General features: G+C 38.8%; 4 protein-coding genes across 6 annotated transcripts; 2 read left to right on the top strand and 2 right to left on the bottom strand.

The window, feature by feature from the left end:
• Window positions 1–4251: 4251 nt before the first annotated feature.
• On the top strand, window positions 4252–7241 carry LOC126623173 (U-box domain-containing protein 17-like). Its single transcript, XM_050291972.1, has one exon. The coding sequence runs from the start codon at window positions 4651–4653 to the stop codon at window positions 6808–6810; it is 2160 nt and encodes a 719-aa protein (XP_050147929.1). The 5' UTR covers window positions 4252–4650; the 3' UTR covers window positions 6811–7241.
• Window positions 7242–10601: 3360 nt separating this feature from the next.
• Window positions 10602–13305, bottom strand: LOC126621037 (uncharacterized). 2 transcript variants are annotated; one of them, XM_050289399.1, is made up of 5 exons: window positions 13189–13302; window positions 12816–13004; window positions 11988–12607; window positions 11286–11801; window positions 10602–11114 (listed from the first exon to the last, which is right to left on the bottom strand). In XM_050289399.1, the coding sequence occupies exons 2-5, from the start codon at window positions 12946–12948 to the stop codon at window positions 10986–10988; spliced, it is 1398 nt and encodes a 465-aa protein (XP_050145356.1). In that variant the 5' UTR covers window positions 12949–13004; window positions 13189–13302; the 3' UTR covers window positions 10602–10985. The 2 variants fall into 2 exon arrangements, with proteins under 2 accessions (XP_050145356.1, XP_050145355.1); XM_050289398.1 differs by having other exon boundaries at window positions 12816–13305.
• A 3395-nt stretch (window positions 13306–16700) lies between these two features.
• On the top strand, window positions 16701–18238 carry LOC126623630 (transcription repressor OFP5-like). Its single transcript, XM_050292584.1, has one exon. The coding sequence runs from the start codon at window positions 16870–16872 to the stop codon at window positions 18073–18075; it is 1206 nt and encodes a 401-aa protein (XP_050148541.1). The 5' UTR covers window positions 16701–16869; the 3' UTR covers window positions 18076–18238.
• Window positions 18239–18420: 182 nt separating this feature from the next.
• On the bottom strand, window positions 18421–21576 carry LOC126623629 (heat stress transcription factor A-4c-like). Of its 2 annotated transcripts, XM_050292583.1 has the most exons (3): window positions 20330–21576; window positions 19110–20187; window positions 18421–18464 (listed from the first exon to the last, which is right to left on the bottom strand). In XM_050292583.1, exons 1-2 carry the CDS (start codon window positions 20543–20545, stop codon window positions 19141–19143), a joined length of 1263 nt encoding a protein of 420 aa, XP_050148540.1. In that variant the 5' UTR covers window positions 20546–21576; the 3' UTR covers window positions 18421–18464; window positions 19110–19140. The 2 variants fall into 2 exon arrangements, with proteins under 2 accessions (XP_050148540.1, XP_050148539.1); XM_050292582.1 differs by lacking the exon at window positions 18421–18464 and having other exon boundaries at window positions 18975–20187; window positions 20330–21575.
• Between the last annotated feature and the right edge of the window lie 4016 nt (window positions 21577–25592).

The raw sequence follows: 25592 nt of genomic DNA, 5'->3' as shown, positions 1-25592 counted from the left end.
AATATTAATAAATGCATACAAGTATTGCAACATGAGCCAAACAATAATACCATGCGACAATATTGTGAAGTTATTGTTTCGTTCTAATTGTATTCTTAAAATAATTGTGTAATGATTCAATTTTTGAAACTAAGTTTATACTAGCAAAATACAAGTATTTCGGTTAGTTAACATTATTCATACCTGCATTTGAAGTTTCGAGTTTGATGTCTCCTTGACACACCCCGTCCCGAAGGAGGGCATGCTGGCCGTCACGCGAGAGTGACGTAACCATTTGCACAGTACGGAAGCTTTAAAGATACAATTTATAATTTGATACACCCGAAGGTGAGTCCTAATTTTGTCCAATCTGTCAGAACACCGTCGAATTCCTCATAGTCACCACACCTTTGTGATTCCTGAACCTGGAGGGGCGCAAAACCAAAATTGAGTGGGTCAGTAAAACAATTCTTTTCCAAATCCAAACATTTCTCAAAACGTTGTAACCCCTCTCCGTAAAACCTGTATACTTTCCCAGAAATGTAAAATATAAATATACATATATATTCTCAAACTTCCTTTTTTACTATCTCAACATTTTTCTTTATCAATCATGCCATGCCATGTCTAATTCAACAGTTAAGTATGGATGCATCAACAATAATCATATCAGGTGCAAGAAAGTAATCAACCGGAGGCCCTCTAATAGCCCTGCACGGTTGAACCTAGAGCTCAAAATCTATCACTCTCACAATCTGCCGGAGTCACTCCGCGTGACCTGTCCGGCCTTCTGCACATAAGTTACGCTCTAGTGCTTCTCATAAATCATCTGTGCACATAATCTAAGGTCACCCACCAGTCGGAATCTCACTAACACTCTCGCGACTGGCCTGTCGTACCCACTCCGCGTGGACTGTACGACTAGCATCTACTTGGATCCAAGACGAGCGTGCGATGCGGTGAATACTATAAGCACTAAACTATGGTGCAGGATTTGAGCTCAATATACATCAACATCATCATAACAGAAATAAATACTCACATGTGCGTCCACCGCACCATTTCATACATATGCATCATAAATCAATTCTTACCCGTGCGTCCACCGCACCAATTCATGCATATGCATCATAAATCAATTCTTACATGTGCGTCCACCGCACTAATTCATACATATGCATCATATATTAATTCATGCATGGCATTTCAACTCACATTTCTATATACTTTTCATATCAATTCTATGCATGGTATTTCACTTCCCGTTTTTCCACATAACTCATATGCATTTCATTTTAAACATATTTTCATTTCAATTCAATTTCTGGGAAACGTCAAGTATATATATATACGGAAAACAAAACTGCCCACTCACAGATTACATCGACGTCTCGTAGGTCCCTGAGCATCCTTTGGCCATGCCCGATGTCCGTATAATCCTCGCCTATACGAGAAGTAACCAAATTGACGTTATTTAACGCATAATCCCATTCTTAGCTAATAACTCCTCATATATTGCTCAAATTGGGTATATGAATATACCACCGTGACCTACACAACCTCATGATCATCCCCATATTTTTAAAATAATTTTTTGGAGTCCTCACGCGCCCCCACGCGCCTGACGTGGCACGGACCTACGCGCCCCCCACGCGCGGCCACGTGCCAAGCACACTGACGATGTCAATTGACGCCGTCAGGAATATTCCGTTAAAACCCCGGAATATTCCATTAACTTAACCTTTTTCCGTTACTGCCGTTAGGAATATTCCGTTAAATATAACGGATTATTCCTTCTTCTTCTCCGGTCGTCCCTCGCCGGACTCCGGTCACCGGAAACTGGGGAATATTTCAAATCCACTATTCTCCTTCGTTTTTCATCCAAATTTCTCGAATTTTACACCAATTTGAAGCCCTAAACATCTACTTTCACGTTGGACTAGTTTTAGGGCCTAAAAACTACGAGATCAAACTTTTCAAAAATTCAAGAAATCGGCCAAACTTACAACTCGTGATCCCGACGTCCAATCCATGCCAACGAAGCACTCCGAGCTTCCTTGTGACTTCCTAAAGCTCACTGTGAGTTTGGTTTCACCTGAAATGGATACCATCGTGCTCGTGAAGTCTTCAGGGTTCCAATGGTGGTCTTAGATTCGTCGTTGGTATAGATTTAGGGTGGTTTTGTGGTTGGTCCGTGAGTTCGAAGGAGAGGGAGAGAGAACTGAGAGTTTCGTGAGGGAGGAGAGAGAGAGACAGTATGCAGAAAATAGGGAGAGGATTGAGGGATGTGGGGATCCCTCGTGGTCCTTTTCCAATCCCCAACTCCAAACCACAAAATTTTAACCTAAAAATCTAAGTTCCATCCTTAATAAATTCCATTTTATTTTCAAAACTTAGGAACCTAGATAATTAACAACTTGAGCTTCACATACTTAGTATTTCTTAAGGGCAATTTCGTCCATTCACAGCCACGAATGTAATATTTTGGAACGGGCTGTGACACTCCTAGAGTATCATTTGTATATTTTTAAAAAGGAAAAATAATTCAATACCTACATTATTGGATAAGTTATTAGGTGTTGGTTTTAGAATGGTCAAAATTATTAAATATGCCACAAAATTATAGTTGAAATCCTAATCCAATGCTCCAACATTTTGACCCAAAATGAAAGCGAAAAGATATATGTTTCAGTTTTATTATTAGATTTTTCTAAATCCTCCAAAGATATTCATCTATTGTTTAGAAAATACCACCAACTAAGGGTGGCAATTTAATTGTGTTTGTGTATGTTATGTTGACTTACACTTTTATTTAATTTCGGTCTTTGTTTTGTTTGATTTATTTAATTTGATAATTATAAATAAATAGGAATTTGTGAGAACTTAAAACGCAAGTGCTTTTAGGTCAAGCTAATAATATTAATATTAATGTTGTCTAAATAAATAAAAAATTAGTGTGTTCGAAACATCAGATGATATAATGCACGTCATTACATAAGTAAAAAAAGGTTTCATATCTCAAGCGTTTCTGAATTTGTATAATAACGTATATGTATCACCACATGTTTAGACACGTTGAAAAATCTCTCGTTCAAATTTCAATGCGCGTAAAAGCTGCGTGGCCCCCACAGTTTTATGTAGTCAACCCTTGAATCAACAAATCCGAAGCCAAAATGCTTGCTTAGTTTACACCTACCTTTACTTTGAGCAAAGCAATCATGAATATACTATTTTCTCTTTGCTCCTCCTCCGTAACAGGTGCTTTTTGGCTACCGAATAATTAACTTCCTTGTGACCTAGACTTGTGGAGTGTACATCACTCATCGTATTGCATGACAAATGAGGGAAAAAAAAATAAAAAAAAATAAATAAATATATATATATATATATATCTGCAACGAACATTTCATGTTTGAAAATTAATCTTTTTTAATCATTTGAACGAGATGTTCAATTGCGTCAAGATACACTCATTTAGGATTTGACATATTTAGACCGTGTACATGCTACAATGGCAAATTTACGTGCACTTGGAAGAACACCTAAGAACCACATAAACAGTTGGGTGATTTGTGATGTGATAGGGGAATTTAGGGTGATAGCAAAAACTGTGGGCTTAAACTATGGCAGTTTGAGGGAAGGGATTCCCAAAAGTGGCAACCAAAGTGAATGACAAGTCAACTTCTTCACGTAAATATCCAGATCAAGAACATAGCAGGATTAATTTTGGAAAACACGTACGTGTTCTACACTTCAGGAGAATGACGTTTATGATTCGGTGTATTACCACCGTGGTATTTTGTTTCAACAATACAATACATAACGTAGTTTCTAGAGTCCTATGACCCGAAAAAATTGTTGTCAACTCTCGTTTGTCTTAATTCAACATTGGAAGAAAAAAAACTATTTATTCAATTTTTGTTGTTTTACTTTATTGTCTGTCACTGCTCGTTTGATTGATTGAACCATGGATAAATATATTTTCTTAGAATAATGCTATTCACACAGTATTTTTTACTTTACATACGTTGTTGTTAAGTTTTGTTCATTAAACTTCTTCATTTCATTTAATCTAACAGCTAAAAATTGAAAATGATGCATGAGAGATAAAATAAATGTGTGAATAGCATCACTTTTTTCTTAAATCATAAATTCTTAGCAGAACGAGAAATGATATTATTGACACGAAACGTAACTGGAAAAATATACATGTGAGGTAGACATTCATCTCCCACCTTCCCCCGTTAATGGTGTATGACTTCATAAGGATCCAAAGTCCAAAGGCGTAAGTAAAGTGGAAGAAAATGCGCGTCCTTTTTAGTCACGGAAAGCAGCTGCAGCGGCAAGAAGACGAGGAAATGTGGACATTGGGAAGCTGCCGCTGCTACATCATTGAACGCTGCACAGCAACCTCTACAAAATATTAACTCGTATATTTGCAATTCAATCGAATCCTCGCTCTCCTCTCTCTTTCTCGTCAAAACCTCTCCTTCACCGAGTCGTCCGAGTCGCCCGAGTCCGATTTCGCAACTCGGAATCGTCACCCACCATTAAAACAATTTCGCGATTCATTTCCTTGGAAGATTCAAAAACCCACCAATCAAAGCGAGAGGCTTTGGATTCCTTGGGAAATTTTGACTGTGCCCAGTTGGTTGTTTCTTCTAAAGTTTCATGGCTTCGGCGGCGATATTCTCATCGATGCGGAGGCGGAGGTCACCTTCTCTGGAGGCATTTTTAGCTCCGGTTGACCTTTCCGACGTCGCCCTTGTACAGACCCTTGTCTCCGTCGCTGCCGACATAGTTTCCTCCTTCTCAGACAAGTTCTTATCCATCCAACGGCGGAATTCGAGGTCCCTGGTGCGGAAAGTTGAGATCTTTCTCGTGCTCTTGGAGTATCTGAGGGACTCCGACGCTGCCCTGCCGTGTACGGCGGTCATCTGCCTGAAAGAGCTATACTTGCTGTTGTACAGATCCAAAATACTCCTCGATTACTGCGCACAATCCAGTAAGTTGTGGCTTTTGCTTCAGAACCATCCAATTTCCGGCCATTTTCACGATATGAATCAGGATATTTCGACCCTTTTGGACGTTTTTCCGATGGAGGACGTCGGATTGGGGGAGGACGTGAGGGAGCAGATTGAGCTCCTGCAGCTACAGGCCAGGAGGGCGAGGCTGTTCATCGACGAAGGAGACGAGGAGCTGAGGGTTCAGTTCTTTTCGTTCCTTGACGAATTCGAGAAGGGCCGGGTTCCTGACTCGGCCGACTTGTGGTTGTTTTTGGTTGAAAGATTGGGGATTCGAGACGCCAAGAGTTGCAGGCACGAAATCGAGTTCTTGGAGGAGCAGATTGTGAACCACGAAGGTGACGTTGAGCCCACCGCTTCTGTGCTCAATGGGTTTGTGGCCTTCACTCGGTATTGCAGGTTTTTGCTTTTCGGTTTTGAAGAAGACGAGGTTGAATCGGGGATTGGGAACAAACAGAGGAAGCCCCGAAGACGAAGAGGTTTGATTACTCAGGAGATTGCCGAGACTTTTATAACGATTCCGAAGGACTTTTGCTGCCCCATATCATTGGATTTGATGAGGGAGCCGGTGATCATTTCGACAGGACAGACGTATGATCGGAGTCCGATTTCGAGGTGGTTGGAAGAAGGGCATTGTACTTGCCCGAAAACAGGACAAATGCTGCCCAGCACTCGCCTTGTTCCGAATCGGGCTTTGAGGAATTTGATCATGCAGTGGTGCACTGCTTATGGAATTCCGTATGACCCTCCAGAGTTTGCAGATGCATCAGCAGACAGCTTTGCGGCTGTTTCTCCCTCTAAGGCTGCACTTGCAGCCAATAAAGCGACCGCGGGGCTTCTAATCCAACGGCTGGAGGAAGGATCACCATGTGCACAAACTATAGCTGCTCGCGAACTTCGGTTGCTGGCAAAAACAGGAAGAGAAAACCGTGCTTTCATTGCGGAAGCTGGGGCAATTCCCCACCTTTGCAAGTTACTCTCGTCTCCAAACTCTGTTACCCAAGAGAATTCTGTAACTGCAATGCTCAACTTATCGATATATGAAAAAAACAAAAGCCGAATTGTGGACGAAGAAGGGTGTTTGGGGTCCATTGTTAATGTTCTGAGGTTTGGTCACACGACTGAGGCGAGGGAGAATGCTGCAGCAACTTTATTTAGTCTCTCTGCAGTTCATGACTATAAGAAGAGAATAGCAGACGAGAAAGGGGGAATCGAAGCTTTGGCAGAACTGTTGAGAGAGGGTACCCCAAGAGGAAAGAAGGACGCCGTGACAGCTTTGTTTAACCTGTCGACTCACACCGAAAATTGCATGAGAATGATAGAGGCTGGGGCTGTTACAGCGCTTGTAAGCGCATTGGGAAACGAAGGGGTTGCTGAGGAAGCAGCTGGTGCATTGGCATTGGTTGTCAGGCAACCTATTGGGGCTAAAGAGGTGGCAAAAGAGGACATTGCAGTGGCAGGTTTGATAGGGATGATGCGTTGCGGGACTCCAAGGGGTAAAGAAAATGCAGTTGCAGCTTTGCTCGAGCTGTGCCGATGCGGTGGAGCTGCTGCAACTGAGAGGGTAGTTAAGGCACCAGCTTTGGCGGGGTTACTTCAGATGTTGCTTTTTACCGGTACAAAGCGGGCAAGAAGAAAGGCAGCTTCTCTTGCTAGAGTGTTCCAAAGGTGTGAGCATGCTGCAGCAATGCATTTTGGTGGTCCCGGCGTGGGATATGCACTTGCAGGTAACTCGACTGCAAATAGGGATTCGAGTTTCGTAGGTGATGTTTCAGTGCCGATGCCCATTTCCGTGCATGTTTTATAGTGGTAACATCCCTCCCAGATTCATAGTATGCCTTGCTCATATATATTTTCATTTTTGTTGAACATATTTACACATTCTTTCATTGAAATCGGAGGTCATAAAGAAGTTACAGGAGCATCTTATCTAGTGAGCTTTAAGAGAATGCTTTCTGTTGTCGAGCTTCTAGTGTAAGATTCGTATACGCTGTAATGTCCAGTGATTTGGAAAACGAAACCAGAAACTGTTCAGAAAATTTGCAAGACCGTTGCAAATTGATAAACTGCATTTTCAGGGGGATGTTTCTCATTTTTTTTTTCCTTCGTAAAATATGCTTCTGATGCAGAAATTTAGATTGCTTTCGATGTTCTGTACTGAAGAATACTCTGTGTGGCCCGATTCTTGGAAATCTTATGAACTAGCATAATAAAAACTTAGTCTTATATTCAGTTTAAGCGCTCACTGGCAATAAAAAACGCTTCTGATTACGTTTGTTACAAAAACTTAAAAAGTGCTAAATAGTGATAGTAGCGTTTTTATGTCACATGCGTTTTCTGTTACTTTAAAGATTTAGAGCTCGTTTGGAAGTGTTTATAAAATAGCTGAAGACGCCTTTGATGAAAGTGTTTTTGAAACTAACTCTTAGTAAAAATACAAGTAAATTCTGGAAATACATTTAAAGCGCTTCTTGGAAGCAGCACATGATTGGTGCTTCTTGTAAAAAGTGCTTTTGAAACCCAAATTTTTTTTCTCCAAAAACATTTTTAGTCATTTTAAAACCGTTTTCAAACTTGCCCTTAATATTTTAGAAGAGCTAGAAACCTGTACTTGTTAAAAAGTCTGAAGAATTTACTTTTCTGAAAGAGTGTAGAGGAAGGGGATGAAGACATTTTCTGGAGACTGGAAATAGTGGTTAGTTGTGTGACTTGTGAGTGACGTAATATTGGACATAATTTTCTTCTTTTGACCAAATGCCAAGTTTGGTGAGGTGACCCAACCTGTTTCATCCACGCCCTAGATTCTTATCAGCCAAGCATTAGTCTGACAGTCTGAGTCACGTCATTATTTTGGTACTCTCTTTATTATTTCGGGTAGCCATTTTGTCAATCCGAGGCGTGTGGCTATCGACATTCACGATTACGAATCGACTGTTGAAAGTAAACCAGGAACACCAAAATCGCTATAATCTTATCGCTTTCATTGAGTTGATTGGAGCATCTTGGGTGAGATAAAGCTTGGAAGATAGTCATTGGCTTCTTTTTTTTTAACCAATCTTTTAGAAGAATGTGTTTGGATGGGCGTTAGGCAACCACTAAATTCTGTTGGAAAATTCCACTTGGAAGCAGAATCTTGTTTGCAATCGAGAGCTTTCGTAATGGCAACTGTGTGTAGTGGAGGAGGAAGCATGCCTTTCACTAACCCAATCCCATCTACTTGTTACTATCAGATTGAAAGGAGGGGAACGTACTCAAAGTTGATGCACCAAAAGACTCCATTTACTTAAATTATATTTGGAGACTGAGATCAAAGACATGTTTTCTGGTTAGAGAATAATGTATTAACATTGTTGCTTGATTAGGTCAATTCTTACACCGAGTCAAATTCAACAAGACCAAAATATAGAGAATTTTATATTTTTGTGAAAAGTACTTACAAATGACGTGATAAGACATCTCTAGTAGCTCCCTCCCTCCCTCCCTCTCCCTTTTGAACGCTCAAATTTTTGGTCCACAGGCTCCGGAGTTGGAGGAGAGAATCTCGAATCATATATTTGAAGCCAAATCACAGCAGTTGGAGTAGTAATGATGGTTTCTAATGATAATAGCACACCATCCATATTGGTTACAGCTTATAACCCATTTTCTTGGTCCTCTTTCTTGACCTATAATAAATAACTAATAAAAAACGATGGGCTATGTTTTAAGGGAGTTGCTCAACTTGAACTTTCTTGGGTCCCAAATAATGATTTCAAAGATCAACTCATTGTTTAGGAGTGGTGTTTCAGTGTGCTGAAAACACAATTCGGTATATAAAGTCTCATAACACAAATAGTTGAATGCCTGAAAGAAATTTCAACCGCTTAGTATATCAGCCATGTTTCCAGCACACTGAAAATTTTCTCCTTAGTTAGAGCCACTCTTTATCTCCAAATCACATTTTGTTGGTTCAATATCTCTAAATTACATTATGGCAAATATAAAAAGTAGTTGGATAAAACCCTAAAAAATTCATTACATTGTAGATGTGGCTTCGGTTAATTGACCAGGATAGTACTCGCTTTGTTATATTCAAGTTTGATTTCTTTATGTGTAACTTCATATTAGAGTAATGTTTATGCACACATTAAACTGTGATTTGCCTGCATGAAAAACGCAACATTCTATTTGCCATTTGGTAATAGCAAAAGGAATATCACTTTGTGTGCTTGTTCTCCATCCATGTGGGGAGGGGTTCTCTTCTTCACCTTCAAACACGGCAACCCTCATGGCACGCCTCTCTGGTTTTGTTCAATTTGTTCATAATTTGGACTGCCTGGACGGCAAGAAAAGTCTTGAACTTCTAGTACAATTTAATACGTTGCCTTCAAGGCAGGAAGTAGTCATAAATTCTTAACGTTGTAGTTGGATTAGTGCATTTTTTATTATATATAATTAGGTTATTTTAAGATGGTTGAACGTTAATTCCTCATTGAATTAATGCCTTTCTTTGTAGCCGGGCATCGGAAGAAGATGGTTGGGTGTAAAAATGAGGCATATTATAATATTACATGGTTGAAACTTGAATGTTGAACTTTCAGCCCAGCAAAAGTAATCAATCTAGAGATCTGCCCATCACGGTAGGAACAGGACAGACAGAAGAGGGTGTGACCGTACGTAATGCAGTCACGTTCGTTGTGTTATTAATTCAGTGTTACAATTGTATATGTGATCGACGAGTTTGTATTTTATAGTACTTTATTATTAAATAAAACCAGTGTTATAACATAGATAAATTGTAATATGACGTGATTGTGTGATGATCATACCAAATAAAGGGGTTTATAATGCTTCGGGTAGTGTTTGACCATTTCAAAAATCAAGGACCTGGCAATACAATAACAATTCTACGGCAGGAAACAACAATTCTAGCCGAGAGTAGTGTTGTAGTAGTCTTGGTCTTATTAGGCTTTATCAAGGTATTCTTGTTGGATTTAATACTAGCAACTTTAAAAATGAGACCTTGGGTATCAGAAAATTTGTTGACACAGTCCTAACTAGGAGAAAAACTTACATGCAATCGAATGATGAGATATTTGTAGTGTAGTCACGTAATGAGAATTGTAGGATGTAGGAACATATGCCCTATCACAAGTTAGTATCCTGACCATCAACATGGTCAGGCACTATCACAAGGAGTGTGACCCGTGCTTAGAGATTGTTCTTATGTGAGGTCGAATGGCACATGAATACATAGTTTGTTCACTTGTAATAGTGCAAACTGACGATTTTCTCCCAAATGAGGAGAAGACCTTATGTGTGGCAGGCAGCCCCGCATACAGCAATAAGTACTGTCGGTCTGCTCTTTAGTGATCAAATACCAGGAACCTCGCTTTGTGACCGAGAAAATAAGAGTAACGCAGAGTTGGGTGAGACAAAATACAAAGAGTCGTAAGAGATGAGTCAAAACTTGCATGTAGGACTTTCGAAATTTCAAGTCTTTTTTCTTTTTTCTTTTTTCTGCTTCCTTCGGATACCTATTATAACCTAAGGTTTTAAATATACTAACTGCATCACCATATGAGAAAGTCCAACTAAAAATTGAATAGTGGATCAGAATGAACCATAAAATGTAATTTGAAGCCCATTTGGCATGTTTTAGACTGGAAGTTGTACATTTTTCAAGCAAAACATGGATGCTTCATTTCACATTTCTTAGATTGCCATGAGCAACAAACTTGGACTGAGCTCATTTCATTTTAATTTCCATACTGGAAAAAACAAAAATGAAGCTACAAATCACCTCAGCCTTTAGCATTTGTCCAAAAAAATAATTAAACATCAAAATCGGATGTCCGAGGATTTCGAAATTTCCAAAATTGATTGGAATTTTTTTGTTTTTTTGTTTTTGTTTTTACAAAGGTAGCCTGTGTGCCGAAAAATTCCATTGGATTCAAGCTCAAGCTATAGCTGGTGTCTGCTTATGCCTCCAAAAATATGCGTTCATTGTTTAGGGATAAGGATGTCAAAGTCGCTGACAGTCCACTCAGCAACTTGATCTGGATCTTTGAAAATTTCAGTCCCCAAATCTATAGACATCCATTGCCTTCTAGCTGGTGGAGTTCCTGGATCCTGCAAATATCACCAACTTAACTTAGCAACTAATTGTACAAATGTGGAACACAATGAAAATGTCGACATTATAATACAAAATCCGTCCTTTAACAAAGAACGGATGTCCTGCACAGAAAATTTATATATGTAAAAAATTTAAAATTTTCACAAGGGTAAACATTATCAAACCTGGTAAAAATGAAGTGATTGTGACAACCTCCCAACATCGAGCTCCCATGTTTTTGGATCCCCAATCCAACCCTCCCCTTGCTTTGTAGGGTATCCGTACTCACCCCAAACCGGGTGTGGCAAGATCTGCATTATCTCCTGAGGCTGAGGATTGCTATAAGGATCACATAAACTAAAAGGAGGCTCGAGATACTCCGCATTCCCCGGCGAGCAGTACAAGTGGTAGGCGGCGTAAGGGAAGCCGGCGGTGTCATTGCGATGAATCCGAGTGCCGTTAGGGAATGTGTGGTAAGGCGGGCACACGTTGAGGTTGTTTGGTTGGCACCATGAAGTTATGTTAGGGTTTATGATCATTTCACTGTATCTAGTAACATCTGAAGTCACATCGCCATCACAAGGCTTCCCACTGTTCTTCCAACAGCTCCCAATGTCCATGAGATAAAATTGACTGCTAGGACCCCCACCTTTGATCACATTTAAATTGAACCTCACTTTAAAATTTGGCGATTCCGGAATCTGCATTGCAATCGAAAATGTGGATTGTGGAGTGAGATAGGTATCTTCATCCCCAAGAAATGTTTTGCTTGCAAGAAAAAGCTTTCGGAAGGAAAAAAGTATGCTTTTCTTAAGGATGCCACAAAGATTGACTAGTAGAAACGTTTTCTTAGGTAGAGCTCAAGAAATATGAAAAGGGTTACTCACAATTTTGGACATCCCTCTTGTAGGGTAATGGTATCCACCGGAAAGTCCACGGGTGGCGTCCGATCTGAAGTAAAGCATCAGCCAAGGATACTTTGCTGAAGTCCTCAAGACATGGTGGAAAACCCAACTCCCCTCTCCAAGTTTCTTTTCCCAAGTGACAGAATGGTAAGAAATGTTTCCAACCATCCCTTGGCTCAAATCTGCATCCTTATCCCACGACCCGTAAAACCTTCCCTTTAGAGTCAAATTAGGCACCTTCAAATTGGTGTAGTCATGATAAATAGAAGGCTGGTTCATGCATCCATGTCCGAAGCAAGGAAAACCGCTTCCTTCGGGTTTAAAGGGTCCAACTTTGTGACCATTTTTGGGGCATTTGGCTGCGTAAGTGTCCATGTTGCCGCTCTTGAGCATGATCATCCAAAACTGCCATGGATTTGGGGTGTCTTCAACTTGGCATTTAGATCCCAAATAAAGCTCCTTATCCACCGCGTAAAGATCTACGTTGAACTGAGCCTTTTGCTGCAGACCAAGAAAAGGCTCTCCCATCTTCAACTTGTTGTCTCGCTCTGTGACTCTGTGGACTAATGCGTACGGCATCTTGTTGCAAGAGCATGATTCCCCTGTCACATATAAAAATTCATACAAAAGAAACAAACTCTAAAGAATAATCATGCTGAGAAAATCAGCATTTTCATTGGTGGTATTGTACTTCTCACCCCATTCAGGATCGAGGGTGGATGCTTGCATCCTGTGACCTTCGCTGAGGAGCTAATCTCGCATAATCTTCTATTTATTAAAATAAATAAATATGAAGAGTGTTAAACATACCTGCTGGCTGTGGAGAAGCTCTGTATATGTCAAAGCAATCAGCAGCTCTTGGGCTGCCAGTTCGAGGTTCTTCTCCAACCTCATTGCACTGATTCCATGACTCGATCGCCAACCGGAGATTGTCCCGTCTCATTCCTGAATCGCCCACCGCCGATACATACTCATTCTTCGCCGCCACGGACAAAAACCCTTCACAGAAAACCAGAACAAGAAGAAGAAGAAAACAAAATGGGATTTTTCTGTGAGCCATTTGATAAAAATTTGAGCTATGAATGTTTATTTGCTGTACATTTTATATACCAAAAAGCTACTACTAAAGGGTTGATGAAATTGGATGATTTGGAGAGTTTTTAGTGTGATTAGAGGGAATTACTTTGTGATCAAGATTTTAGATTTGCAGTTTGCATAGATCATACTCATTCTTGTTAATAAATGCTTTGTCTAGTTAAGCTGATAACTAAAAACTTTAGGAGGTTTAGTAGTACTGTGCGGCACTCATTCTCTTAAAAAGCCTTACTTTTATATCATCTGTGTCAGAGGTGGATTGTGTGCCCTCTCATTTCCATACTCTTCTCATCCCCTCCTGTTTTGTGTGGTCACTGTTAAACCACGTCAACGTTTTATATTCCTATTATTTTTTGTTTTATTATTTTTATAAAAAAATCAATATAAAATGTTGACGTGGCTTAACCGTGACTACACAAACAGGAGGGGATGGGAAGAGTATGGAAATGGGAGGGCAGACAATCCACCTCCATCTGTGTCACGTTGATAATACAGATTGGATAATGCTGGGAGACCAGTTTGTCAAATCAAATTTGTAAATTATGTGATGTGTCGTCAGTAGGAAATAAGCACGTTAATTAACGCTAAGTAATGATTCAATCGTCAACAACCATATCATATGCTTTATAAAATTTGGTTTAAATAGATGATCTCCCATCATTACTCATACGGGATTCAATATGTAGGGGCTTAAATTTAAAAATTTATATGGAATTCCCTAGCATTACTTATACGGGATTAAAAAAAATAGAGTAATGCTAGTGGAAAAAAATTATGTAGGGGCTTTCAGACCATTTTTAAAAAATAAAAAAAGAAATTTTGGTTTAAAAAGGACTAGAGAATTATGCGAGTAGAACTACACATCAAAGACAATTAATCATGCATTCATACTACTACTGCAGCCTACCCTGTCCTCTGTCCTCATACACCATACCCACGAAAATTTATACCAAAACACATCATTCGTGAAAAAAATTCTTATAAAATCATGAAATTTTTTGTTTTTCGTCTCATCTGATTCTACGCTGATTTTACCCGATTTAAAAACCACCATAATAAGAAAGTCCTAGGCAAAATGTTGTTTGGCAAAACGAGATGTATCCATCTGCCAGACTGCCACATGATCAATTTTGTTAATTAAGAAAAGGCAGAGTTTTTCTTTGTTAGATTATCGTCAGTAGTGACTAGTTTGGTGCACATTCTCTTTCATACCTGAAAACTTACTTTCCCAACCGACACAAACAAACAAATCCAGTCTCCTCATTTTCTTTGGAAAGTTTTTAGGATGTAACTCTTCTACTAATTTATTTGAACTAACTAACTACCCTCTTAAATTTCATTTAACTAAAATTTGGAGCTAACTACTAACTTAGGACCAAGTAATGTTCAAGCCCATTTCCACTCATCCTTTTTAAGGCTGGTTATAAATTAGTCAAGAGAAGGGACCAACTTCATACACTGTGTGTTGTTGTTTTGAAACAACAGACAAATAAATGTTCGGGGTTTTATTTTTCACGTCAAACGTGAGACTTGCACGCAACCAAGATGTTAAGGTGGCAGTGTTTCAAATTTATTATGTGTCGCCATGAGTTTGAATTTTCTCACATAGCGTAACGTGATTGATTTAAAATATTGTCACATTGGCGTCCCCGTTATATATTGATTCATCTCTGGAAACAAGTAGGACAACCTTGGATTGGACCAGTTTAAGATGGGGAAATCTATACGTTTTACCAGCTTTAACCTTTAGCTATCAGATGTTGGTGCAAATATAAGTAATACAAGTTACTTGATGAGCAAGATTTTGAGAGGTGGAGGAAGAACACCATCCGGTTAGGAGGGTCAGATAATCATTGGGCCACATATGGGATGGGACTATAACTTGTGAGCCACCCAACCAGAAACCTAGATCACATACCTTTCTTCGTACACAAGCCTCTTACAACACATAATTAAAATTTTAAACAAAATTAATTGACTAGAAAACACATAATTGCAACTTTTAAGTTTCCAAATTACTTGTATCACTCTTTTGTATGACCAACTCAAGCCTCCGAAATTTCTCTCCTAATTGTTGTTGATTGCCCACAATCTTCTCCTTCAACTTAGATCCAACTCGATCGACTCTCCATCAACTCTTGATTACTTTCACAGTTCCATCAATGTCCGTCGTGCCTAATTACCTATTGTACAACTTAATTTTCTCTGTTATTGTATTGCATTCTGAATTAGCAATTGTAAGTCTGTAAGATCAACTGAACCCTAAACCCTAAAAATTTGTACATGTCTTGTTAGGCTTTTTAATGAAAGGAAAACTAATAAAATGGCTTGAAAATTTTGAGTTTTAACGATAAGAACAAAATAAAGGGTAAAGTGAATAGTATCAGGATGGACTTTTTTAGTGTAAAAATGTGGTTTTTCGTTAAAATGAACAGTACCGGAAATTTTTCGTTAAAGTTCCCTTTAATGAATGTACTGTTCACAGAGAAAAATCCTAAACCTTTGTACAAACTAATTCATATGCAAATCCAATTTGGGCAAAGACCCAGTTCAGGAGCCCAATCCAGATATGGGTCAGCAATTATCATGTTTGGTACCCTCCTGAATTTCAGATCAATCCAGTCCAATCCAATTCGGAGCCCTTTTTGCATTCAACTAATCTTCCCAGTGGACCACTGTACTAATCTTTTTGACCAAAGTGGAAGAGAAAGATACAAAATTCAGGACCAAAGACAAAGCAATAAAGCACAAAGGACCAAAAAGGAGAGGTTACCGAATAAACGGAGAAAGCCTGTATTATAGTCAGTTGAATATAATCACACATTTATCTAGTCATATGACAAGTGAAATACACAGATAATTATATAACTAGTGATACTTAAGAATCTTATCAAAGTATGCTCCGTCATCAAAGTAAGCTTCACCTGCACTCATAATATCGTTGTTTAGCTCCGTCATCAAAGTGAGCTACACCCCCACTCATAATATCGTTGTTTACACTACATAGTCGACCAAAAGAGAAAAGTTTGCCTGACTATGACAACTCTCACACATTGTAAGGTTTAGGAGTCGTGTAAGACCAACAAAATACAAGGAACGCTCTATTTATTTCGAGTAGTTCAACAGTACACGTGATCCGACTGCCCTATATAATTTTTTGCTCGTAACTTGCTTCAAGTTACAAGAGTGAATTAATTTCTAATAAGTTGTAATAAATGAAGTAGGACATTTTTGTTCTGTAGCAAATCAAATTCAAGGTGTAGTTTTCATGCATTAATGAATGTGAAGCAACTCGAATTTGTGCTGGGCTAATGCTAATATGGTATGATGGGCAGACACAGCGAATATTTTTTATCACCATCTTATTTATTACAGTTAAATAAGTTTAAATTTTGAGATATATATGGTGGATAGACACGATCTTAAAAATTAAAATTACCCAATGATGATAAATATATGATGATGAGCATTGCTACTACTTGAGTGCGGTGAACAAAAATGCACCCGGCAGACACACACATAGCTGTTTATTGTTTCAATAAGAAGGCACAAAGTAGGGAAAAAGTGGGTGAGTGGTCACAAGATTTAGGGCGGGGCTTTCTTTTGAAAAACAAAACCAGTAATACACTACCCACACCCACGTTCCTATTAACCGTCCTTCCTCATCCTTTACCTCCTTCAAACCTACAACTTCATCAGTCTTCCTTCTCTGCAACTCCGAACCATCCAAATTCCCTTTTGGATTGCAGAACTTCAGTGGAATTTAATCATGAAATGGGGTAGCAAAAAGAAAAAGCATCTACCTACTTCTTCAACTTCTTCTTCTTCTTCTGCCTCAAAGGCTTCTTTGATCTCTCATGTCTTTCCAAGTTCATGGCTTTCCAAGTTCAAGCACAAGAGTGAGAGCTCGGAACCAAAACCCGGTGAGGGAAACCGGAAAGGGAAGCAGAATTCTCCGCCTTTAGATTTGCCAAGGTGTGGTAGTCATGGGGGTGGAAGGTTCTATGGCGTAGATGATGACGAGGACGATGCGTTTTGGAGGCTGTCTTTTGGGGAAGATAGTGCTCAAGGGAAGAACGACAGGGGGGTTTTGAGGTCGGTTCGGTACGATTCGGACGATGAGTTTGACGTTCAGAAATCCATTTGTGGAGGGTTTCAAAAGAGCGGTAGAAAGGTGGAGGGAAGAGAAGGGTCTCAGAAGTTGAAGGGCATGCATAAAACTCGGAATGACAGAGACTGGAGAATGAGGAAGGAAAACGGAGAAGTTTTCGGAAAGAAGCGGGTGGAATTGGAAGGAGAAGTGCATAGGAAAGAAGAAGAGATATCAACGGGTTCAGGGCGAAATGATGTACTAGAACTGTTAGCAGCAAGAAAACATCAGGATTTATCCTTGTGGAATTCGAGAAATTCCGGTCTGGAAACAATTGAGGAAGAATCTTTGAACTTGGTGACTGAAGACGAAGAAGAACTGGTTTCAGATTGGCAAAAACTGAAAGAAAGGAAGACACAAGAGGTGAAGTTGAAGAACGAGAAACACAGGAAGTCACTCTACATCAGCAGGGAACTGCAGAGGAGAAGAACGAGGAGGAGTTGCAAAGTCAGAATTTGTTCTCCGCGGACAGCTTCAAGGGTCGAAATCTGCAAAGTGAAAGCTCTCGAAGACATGACGAAAGCCAAACTGAAGACAAAAAAGGAGGCTGAGGAGAGAGCGGTGCAGCAGGTACGAACAGGGTTGAGCAGTTTTGCAGTGGTGAAGTGCTCATTCGACCCACAGAAGGACTTCCGAGACTCCATGGTTGAGATGGTTGTGGAGAAAAAGATAACCCAGCCGGAGGATCTGGAAGAGCTCTTGGCTTGTTACCTGACCTTGAATTCCGACGAATACCATGATCTCATTATCAAGGTGTTCCGGCAGGTATGGTTTGACTTGAATCAGACCTGTTTCGGTACTGAACTACAGAATGCACAACGATAGAAAAACTTGCAGCCAAATTGTAAAATAGATAACATTACTACTTTTCTATTTCTCTGCAGTCTGCACATCTAGTTTGGCTCTTAATGCTTCAAAATTTGTGAAAGTTCACTAAGCAATGCAAATGTAGAATTGCAATGTGTGTAAGATGCACAAATGTGGGGAAGTTTATGGTGGTCAATCTATAAACCCTGTAAATATTTCATACGGTTCTTCAAACCAAAGTTAAAAACGCTACTTATCGAGAGGAACCTACAACCACAGAGAACTTAGTCAAAATAGGAGATGCATAATAAGGCTGCAAACAGTCATTTCATATGAGTTCAGAATTATATAATTTTCCACAAATAGTCGCGTGATGCTTTGCCAAATTAAGGACCTAAGTCTCGGTGCTGCCATACCACAACACCATATTAATCTCACATGCAGATCTCCTCAACAATGAATTTAAATTCTAAAAAAAAGCAATTACTCGAGCTGAAGACCTTCGTTCAACTATCAAGTATCAACCAAACACCAGATGCAAGTGGTCAACAGATTCATTAGCACAACCATAAGCGAGTGCAGTCACAGTACATGGCGAATCTTAGATGCAGATCTGGATTTGCAAAACACAACTGGGATGATATTTAGTACATATGGGGGATGATAATCAGTCAACTGAAGAATGTTAGGAGAAAAGAGGGACGTAGATGGAGGGTGGGTTTTAATAGTGAAAGTGTACTAGCAAAGGGGTTGCATACTGCAAAGAAACACACTCAATCAAACAAATACATCAAAATGCTATGTTTTTAATCTGAAAATCCATGTCTGATAACAAAAGTTACTGTGGATGCAAGGCTATGAATTGTTGATTAACATACAAGGTCATCATAAGGAGAATGAGATCAAAAGCACGTAAATTGGGGACATAAAAATATTAAGTGATATTATTTAGTTTATAGGTATAAGAACAGTAATCAAAATATAAAGATGACCAAGAAGAAAATTAACACAAACACAGAATATCTATGAATGCCAGAACAAAATATTCATACCTAAATTTATACCAGAATAAAGTAACTAGTATCAGGTTTTCTCTACTGGAGTAAGATGCCCCATCTGTTCTGTAAGGTTATTTACATTCCTCATATTGCACCACAACCTGCCATGATCACCAGGTTTGCTGTCATTACTTCTACCATCGGAATCCTTTCCTTCCAACGGAACTTTCTGTGCTTCTGACGTGCCAGGATTCTCTGTCAAGAACTGTTCCCAAAATCCGTCATTGACCCCGGTGGGTGCAGAAGTGCTGGTTCCAGCTGGTTTTTCGTTAGACGGTTGTTGTATCAAGGTGGTGGTGGGTGCAGAAGCAGCAATTCCAGCTGTTTGTTCTATAGAGGATTGCGATGCAGCAGGCTCGGGAGCAACGAATGCAGCAGGCTCAGAATTCATGTCAATTTTAGGGGATTTGGACTGAATGTCAACATTCAATTGTATGGACGATACGGCTGTGCTTTCGTTACCACTTGTAGATTCATCCACAAGTGGAATGTTATTGTGACCAACATCATGAATGGTATCTTCCCAAAATGTTAGGAATGACTCCAACTGCTCCAACTTTTCCAAACCCCCGTTTTCTCTAATAACAGCTTCTGAACTAACCATCTGATTATTTCCATTGTTAGCATCATCGAAAGGCCAACTGGTTCTTGGCAACCTTCTCTTTCGCTCACGGACTTCCAATTGCGGAACAGGATTAGAGGCAATCTCCGGTTTCTGCAAAACCCTAGCCACGAAAGCCGCCATGGTTTGCTGCTGCCCTTCCATGTGTTGCAAACGGTCCTTCAAGAACTGCATTTGCAACTCCAATCCATGCCGCTCCTGTTCATGCCTCTGTAACTCCACAGCAAGGCGTTCTTTCTCATGTTTAAGCCTCTTGATTTCATCCTTCATACTCTGCCGTTCAGCTTCGGACAATGAAGTCCCTTGGCCTTGGCCTTGGACTTGAAGATTCTGCAAAGAGTGGCTGTGCACGGGCTTTCGCCTATGGATGTTCTTCATAAGGTGTGGCTGACCTCTTATAAAATCGTCGTTGGCGAATTCCCATTGCTCCGGATCAATTTTTCTAAAACCCTAATGTAACAATTCAAATCAAATTAAGCAACCAAAACTACAAACGTACCATAAATGCATATATACCAAGGTCAAACAACTGAAGCAAAAGAAAGCAAGCTGAAACTGAAACGGAATTAAGTTGGAAACTCGGTTGACTTACGTAGGTATTGAGCTGCCTGATGAAGCTAGAGAAATTGTTGTGCTTGAAGAACTTTGGCAGCAAATCTCTAGCAAACTCCGGCGGGTTCCAAACAATGAAGCTCTTATTACTGGCACTCCATGACACAATTGAATCTGTTGAAGCATCATCTACCATCTCATATGTCTTGCAAAGGAAAGGAGGCAACGAACTCGTGCCGCCTTGAGCTTCCTCCATCCTAATCAATCCCCCACAACCCAAATCAAAACCCAGAACTAAATCATCAACCCCATCTCAGAAACTCTAAAATCCAAGAAAATTCACCAGGACCAAAACTCCTATTCGAAAACCTCGAATTTACAGTCTTTCAACCCGAAAAACGAAGCTTTCCAAGGAATTAAGGGCACCCAAAACCCAGAAATAAATGATCAACCACTCCTCATTGCTCAAAGCTCTAAAATCCCGGAAAAAACCAAATCCTTCAAGCTCACTTGTATTATATATGCAGGACCAAAATATCGATTCGAAAACCTCAAATTTACATTTTCAACCCCAAAAAAAAAGAGCCTATGCAATGAATCAAGAAAACCCAAAAGCCCCACAAAAAAAACTCGATCCGAAAACCTCAAATTTATATCCTCTCAACTCCAAGAACGGAACTTTCCAAGAAATCAATGGAACCTAAAAAGCCCAGCTGAAAACTCTTCGAAAGAGAACCTTCCAAGACCCCAACTTTCCAAAGAATCAGAAGGACCCAACTGTAAATCGCATTGAATTTTCAACTGGGGACTCCAATTTCAACCCGATAGAAATACCCAAATGGAAGCCGACTGGAACTTCTAGATAATTACCACAAGTCGCAGTTCAGTCAACCCCCGAATGAAAAGGAAACAAGAATCCAGCAATTGACCAAAATCAAACCTCTCGGATAAGTTTTCAACTCTGATAAATTGAAAACAAAATCCACCGCAACAATCGAAGCGCCTCCGGACAGAGGAACAGTTGGAAGTTACCGCAATATAATGCCCACAAAAACTAAATACATATTTGTTTATTTAGTTGGAGAATTTCGAAACAAAATCGCAGCTTTGGCGAGTCGTATTGCAGATCGTTGGAACAGTTTGAAACGAAAAAGGTTTGAAAAATATTGAAAAAAAAAATATTAATGGAACGGAAAGCTTGGAGCAAAAGCAACAAGAAGTTGATAAGAATAGTGGGGGCAGCAGTAGGAAGTTGCTGGGAGAAGAGGCCGCGACTGCGAAAGCCCGAAACGATTCGTATCGGCCGGATACTTGGGGGTCCTTGTTTTCGAAACGCGTAAAGAATTTTAAAAGTAAAATATACATAAGAAATAATACAAGAAAATGTTACGATACATTTTAAGTGCGATTTTTTTATATCGGAATTTGTACTCGGCTTTATCATACTTCTTTTGTTTTCTAAGAAGATTTTATCATTAAAAAAAGGAGTTTATAACTTAGCTTCTTTCTTTTTTATATTGCGCTTCTATTGTTTGCTAGGTCGATACGTTAATGAAGTACGCGAAAGTAATGAATGTACAAGATTTATTTTTTTAATCACACTCATGCATCACGCGTTGTATTGAATGCAATATGATATTTTAAATTTTTTCGATTTGTTTTATGGATTTTTTATTTAATAAAATGAGACAAGTTGATAAGATGCGATGCGAGTGTCTTTTGTCAAAATAGTTTCACAAATACACCAATAAATGATGTTTGGTGCCAGAATAATGTATCTACCTTTTTCATTTGTCTTTTCTTATTCACTTTATGTACTCGTCACTTTATATGTTTATTCCACAAACAAGTTAAATTGCATAATTAATGCATGAATATCATAAATTCTAATTTTCCATCTTAACAGTATGAAGTACGTAGGTTAATTTGTTTCTAGCAAAGTTCTAAAAAACACTATGCACTAGTCGGGCGGGGGTCTAGACGAATGCCTAGGCAGCCTAAGCAGATTTAGGTAAATTTCTTGTATATCTTGTAAATAAGTGCATATTAACACTTACAAAAAATTATACTTGTATGAAATTCATGGATAAGATAATAGAATAATGATAAAATGCAAAAAGAGTATCCAAGAAGTCCAAATTTTAAAAACACATTAAGCATATATGCCATATAACCATATTGATGAGTATTGTAGGATGACACATGTACAATAAGTTCACAATTTAAAACCACATAAAATGCAAAATAGGAGGAAAATAAGGAAATATGGTAATGTAGATAGGATTTTTTTTCCCAAAAAAAAAAAAGAGAAAAAGGCATTACTATATTAGCTCAGCCAATTTTTCCAACCGATTTGCAAGAAAACGCCTCGGGTCACCACCGCCTAGGCCCTTTTTTAGAACACTGGTTACTAGAGCACACATGTCAACTGATGGTTGGAAAAGATAGATAAGAAAAGGCAAACGAAAGAGGTAAATTGCCCATTTTTTTAAGGCTTATTATATTAACACCTCACAAATTGTTGAATAAACATCACATACTTAATACATCTCACATTTGTTTTTTCAATGAAAAATTATCTTAATACACCCCACTTACTTTTCCATAATACTCTTACACCCCACATTCTTAATATACACCTTACATTTTCTATATGCACCCCATATTCTTTATCCCACATTTCTCAAATCTTATAAAGCTTTTAATTTGGACAAATAATGTCGACTAAAATTTTGACAGAAGATGCCGTCTGGGATTTAAAGCATATGTAAGTTGTTTTCAATTCCACCATTAAAACTCATGTCGTCTATTTTTAATACTTGATGGTAATTTTAAGTATTTAATTCTTCATGTAATCAATGTGATCCCTAAAAGATAAATACGAACATAGAAGCTTGAATAACGCATCAAAAGCAAGATTAAATAATTATCGATGTCGTCAAAATCACTAAAACAATAAATAATATGAAGTCTTATCTCATGTGAAACTTCCAAAACATCGATTTCGTGTTTCATTCGTCAAAAATAATTTTTCTCAATCAACATGTTTGTAGTTTTATTAGTTAGAGTTTTGTTCAACAATGGAGGATCGGAGGGGTTTTGATAGTTGAAGAAGATAAATAATATGTTAAAAGTGATTTGGGGTGTATATAGCTTTTTTTTTTTTTGTAAACCTTATAAGGTCAAAATTGTCATTGCATAGTAAGATAAATAAGTTATTTAATATTAAATTTTAATGTGTGATACATTCAATATTTTGTGAAGTGCTAATATAAAAAGCCTTTTTTAAAAGTTTAGTTCCTCAATTTACCAAAAGACACTTTATAGGGTCGATTTCTACAATAATGATAGTTTAGGAAGGTCAAATGGCAATTTGCCTTTTAATTTGGCACATTTATATTTTGTTATCTTCATTATATGTGACAATCAGATAGTAATTATACTAAATACATGTAAATATTAAATACAAGATTTTTTCTTGCACTTGTAAGAATGGACTGACGCCAAGAGAAATTATTACGAGTCGGAGTGTTATTAAATAAATATGACGAGAGACAGCATTGCTATTGTGTCGTTTTGTCTGAACAAGGGGAGCTGACATATGTGCTTTGGTGGCGTAGCTCTATGTACAAGGGATTTGCAGCCAATATGCAAGGTCGTGTTTGTTTAAAAAAATGAATTTTGGAAGGACTTAAAATAACATATTAAGAAGAGGTTTTCCAAAGAAAAGGCAAGCATCTTTGAACGTCCACCGTACACATGGCTTGACAATACGCCACTACACATTGGCTAGATAAGTATAAATACGTGTATTTGTTATGGTCTATTTTATCTGAAAATGAGAGAGAGGGCCGGCGGCAAGGAGAAGAGAGAAAAGATGTGTTTGTAGAATTGTAAGGGAATATGTGTGTTGTTATCCCTCCTACATTGTGCCTTTATTTATAGTAGTAAAAGGAGATAAGATATTTCTTCTTCCCCAAAGAATACAAGATACAATAGGAAATGATAACTATAATCAAATCTAATCTAGGATTTACACAATCACACTTAAACTAGGAATGTTTATAACACTCCTCCTGGAGTGTGTAAATACTCAAGGTAGATTTAGCATCATGCAAAAGTTAAGGAAGTCGACTCATCAGCATTGATTCTAAGGAACAACGTTTATTCTCAATAAGGTAGGAACTTGCATAAGTAATAAGTCTCACTAAAAAACCCTAAGGCCATGGCAAAAACCCGATGAGGGACAAAATCCATAGTCTAAGGAAAAATGCGTGAGAAATACAAAGTCAAAAGAAACGTTTACGGGATGTCATCAGGGATATGACCAGACCAAGGTGGGTGCCTCCTAGTTAGGTAGCAAAAACCCAGTGGGAAAAATGCTGATAATTGTAGGGAAAAAGAGTACATTACGATCAAGCAAATATCTACAGGATACTCCCCATAAGTTTGACATAATTACAAAGAGAAATAGCAAAGTTATAACTCATAAAGTTTACGCATACCAATTCCATGAACAAGCTTCTAAAACATCGTATTCGGCAGTGATTTGGTGAAGAGGTTGGCCAGATTGTTTTGTGAACGGATTTGCGTGACTTCAATCTTCTGATGCTCTTATTGTTGATGTGAAAAGAAAAACTTCAGCCCAATGTGCTTGGTGTTGTCTCCTTTGATGTAACCTTTCTTGAGTTGTCCAATGCATGCTGCGTTGTCTTCAAAGATCGTCGTCGAGACATCAACGACGGGATAAAGATTGCATGAGCTTCGAATATGGCCTATTACTGCTCTCAACCAAAAGCATTCCCGAGTTGCTTCATGTAAGACGAGAATTTTAGCATGGTTAGACGAAGTAGCAACTAAGATCTGTTTAGTTGACCTCCAAGAGATTATGGTGCTTCCAACGGTAAAGACATAACCCGTTTGAGAACGCGCCTTGTGCGGATCAGACAAGTATCCTGCATCGGCATATCCAACAAGACGAGAATCAACTCGAGGACCATAGAGTGCGGCATCATTCAATGAGTCATAGGGATCAAACAAGCCCAAATGTGTAGTACCCTTAAGGTAACGGAAGACGTCTTTCACGCTAGTCCAGTGTATGCATGTAGGTGCATTACTATATCTTGCCAAAAGATTAACAACGAATGAGATGTTGGGTCTAGTGCATTGAGCTAAGTACAATAAAGTGCTTGTCGCACTTAGATAATGAACTTCAGGCTCCAAAATCTCTTCATCATTCTTTTTCGAACGGAAAGGATCTCGTTTTGCATCTAACGATCGAACGACCATAGGAGTACTCGAAG

The sequence above is a fragment of the Malus sylvestris genome, chromosome 5 (genome assembly GCF_916048215.2).
Source record: "Malus sylvestris chromosome 5, drMalSylv7.2, whole genome shotgun sequence".
In the NCBI taxonomy this organism is placed as follows: domain Eukaryota; kingdom Viridiplantae; phylum Streptophyta; class Magnoliopsida; order Rosales; family Rosaceae; genus Malus; species Malus sylvestris.
This window is presented reverse-complemented; position numbering and strand designations above follow the sequence as displayed.

Coding starts and splice junctions, on each gene's coding strand:
- LOC126621037 (XM_050289398.1), bottom strand. CDS start 13,065: ATGGCTCACAGAAAAATCCCATTTTGTTTTCTTCTTCTTCTTGTTCTG. Junction 11,802..11,987: donor CAAGAGGGATGTCCAAAATT/GTGAGTAACCCT, acceptor ATTGCAATGCAG/ATTCCGGAATCGCCAAATTT. Junction 11,115..11,285: donor AATCACTTCATTTTTACCAG/GTTTGATAATGT, acceptor TGATATTTGCAG/GATCCAGGAACTCCACCAGC.
- LOC126623173 (XM_050291972.1), top strand. CDS start 4,651: ATGGCTTCGGCGGCGATATTCTCATCGATGCGGAGGCGGAGGTCACCT.
- LOC126623629 (XM_050292583.1), bottom strand. CDS start 20,545: ATGGAGGAAGCTCAAGGCGGCACGAGTTCGTTGCCTCCTTTCCTTTGC. Junction 20,188..20,329: donor TCAGGCAGCTCAATACCTAC/GTAAGTCAACCG, acceptor TTGTTACATTAG/GGTTTTAGAAAAATTGATCC.
- LOC126623630 (XM_050292584.1), top strand. CDS start 16,870: ATGAAATGGGGTAGCAAAAAGAAAAAGCATCTACCTACTTCTTCAACT.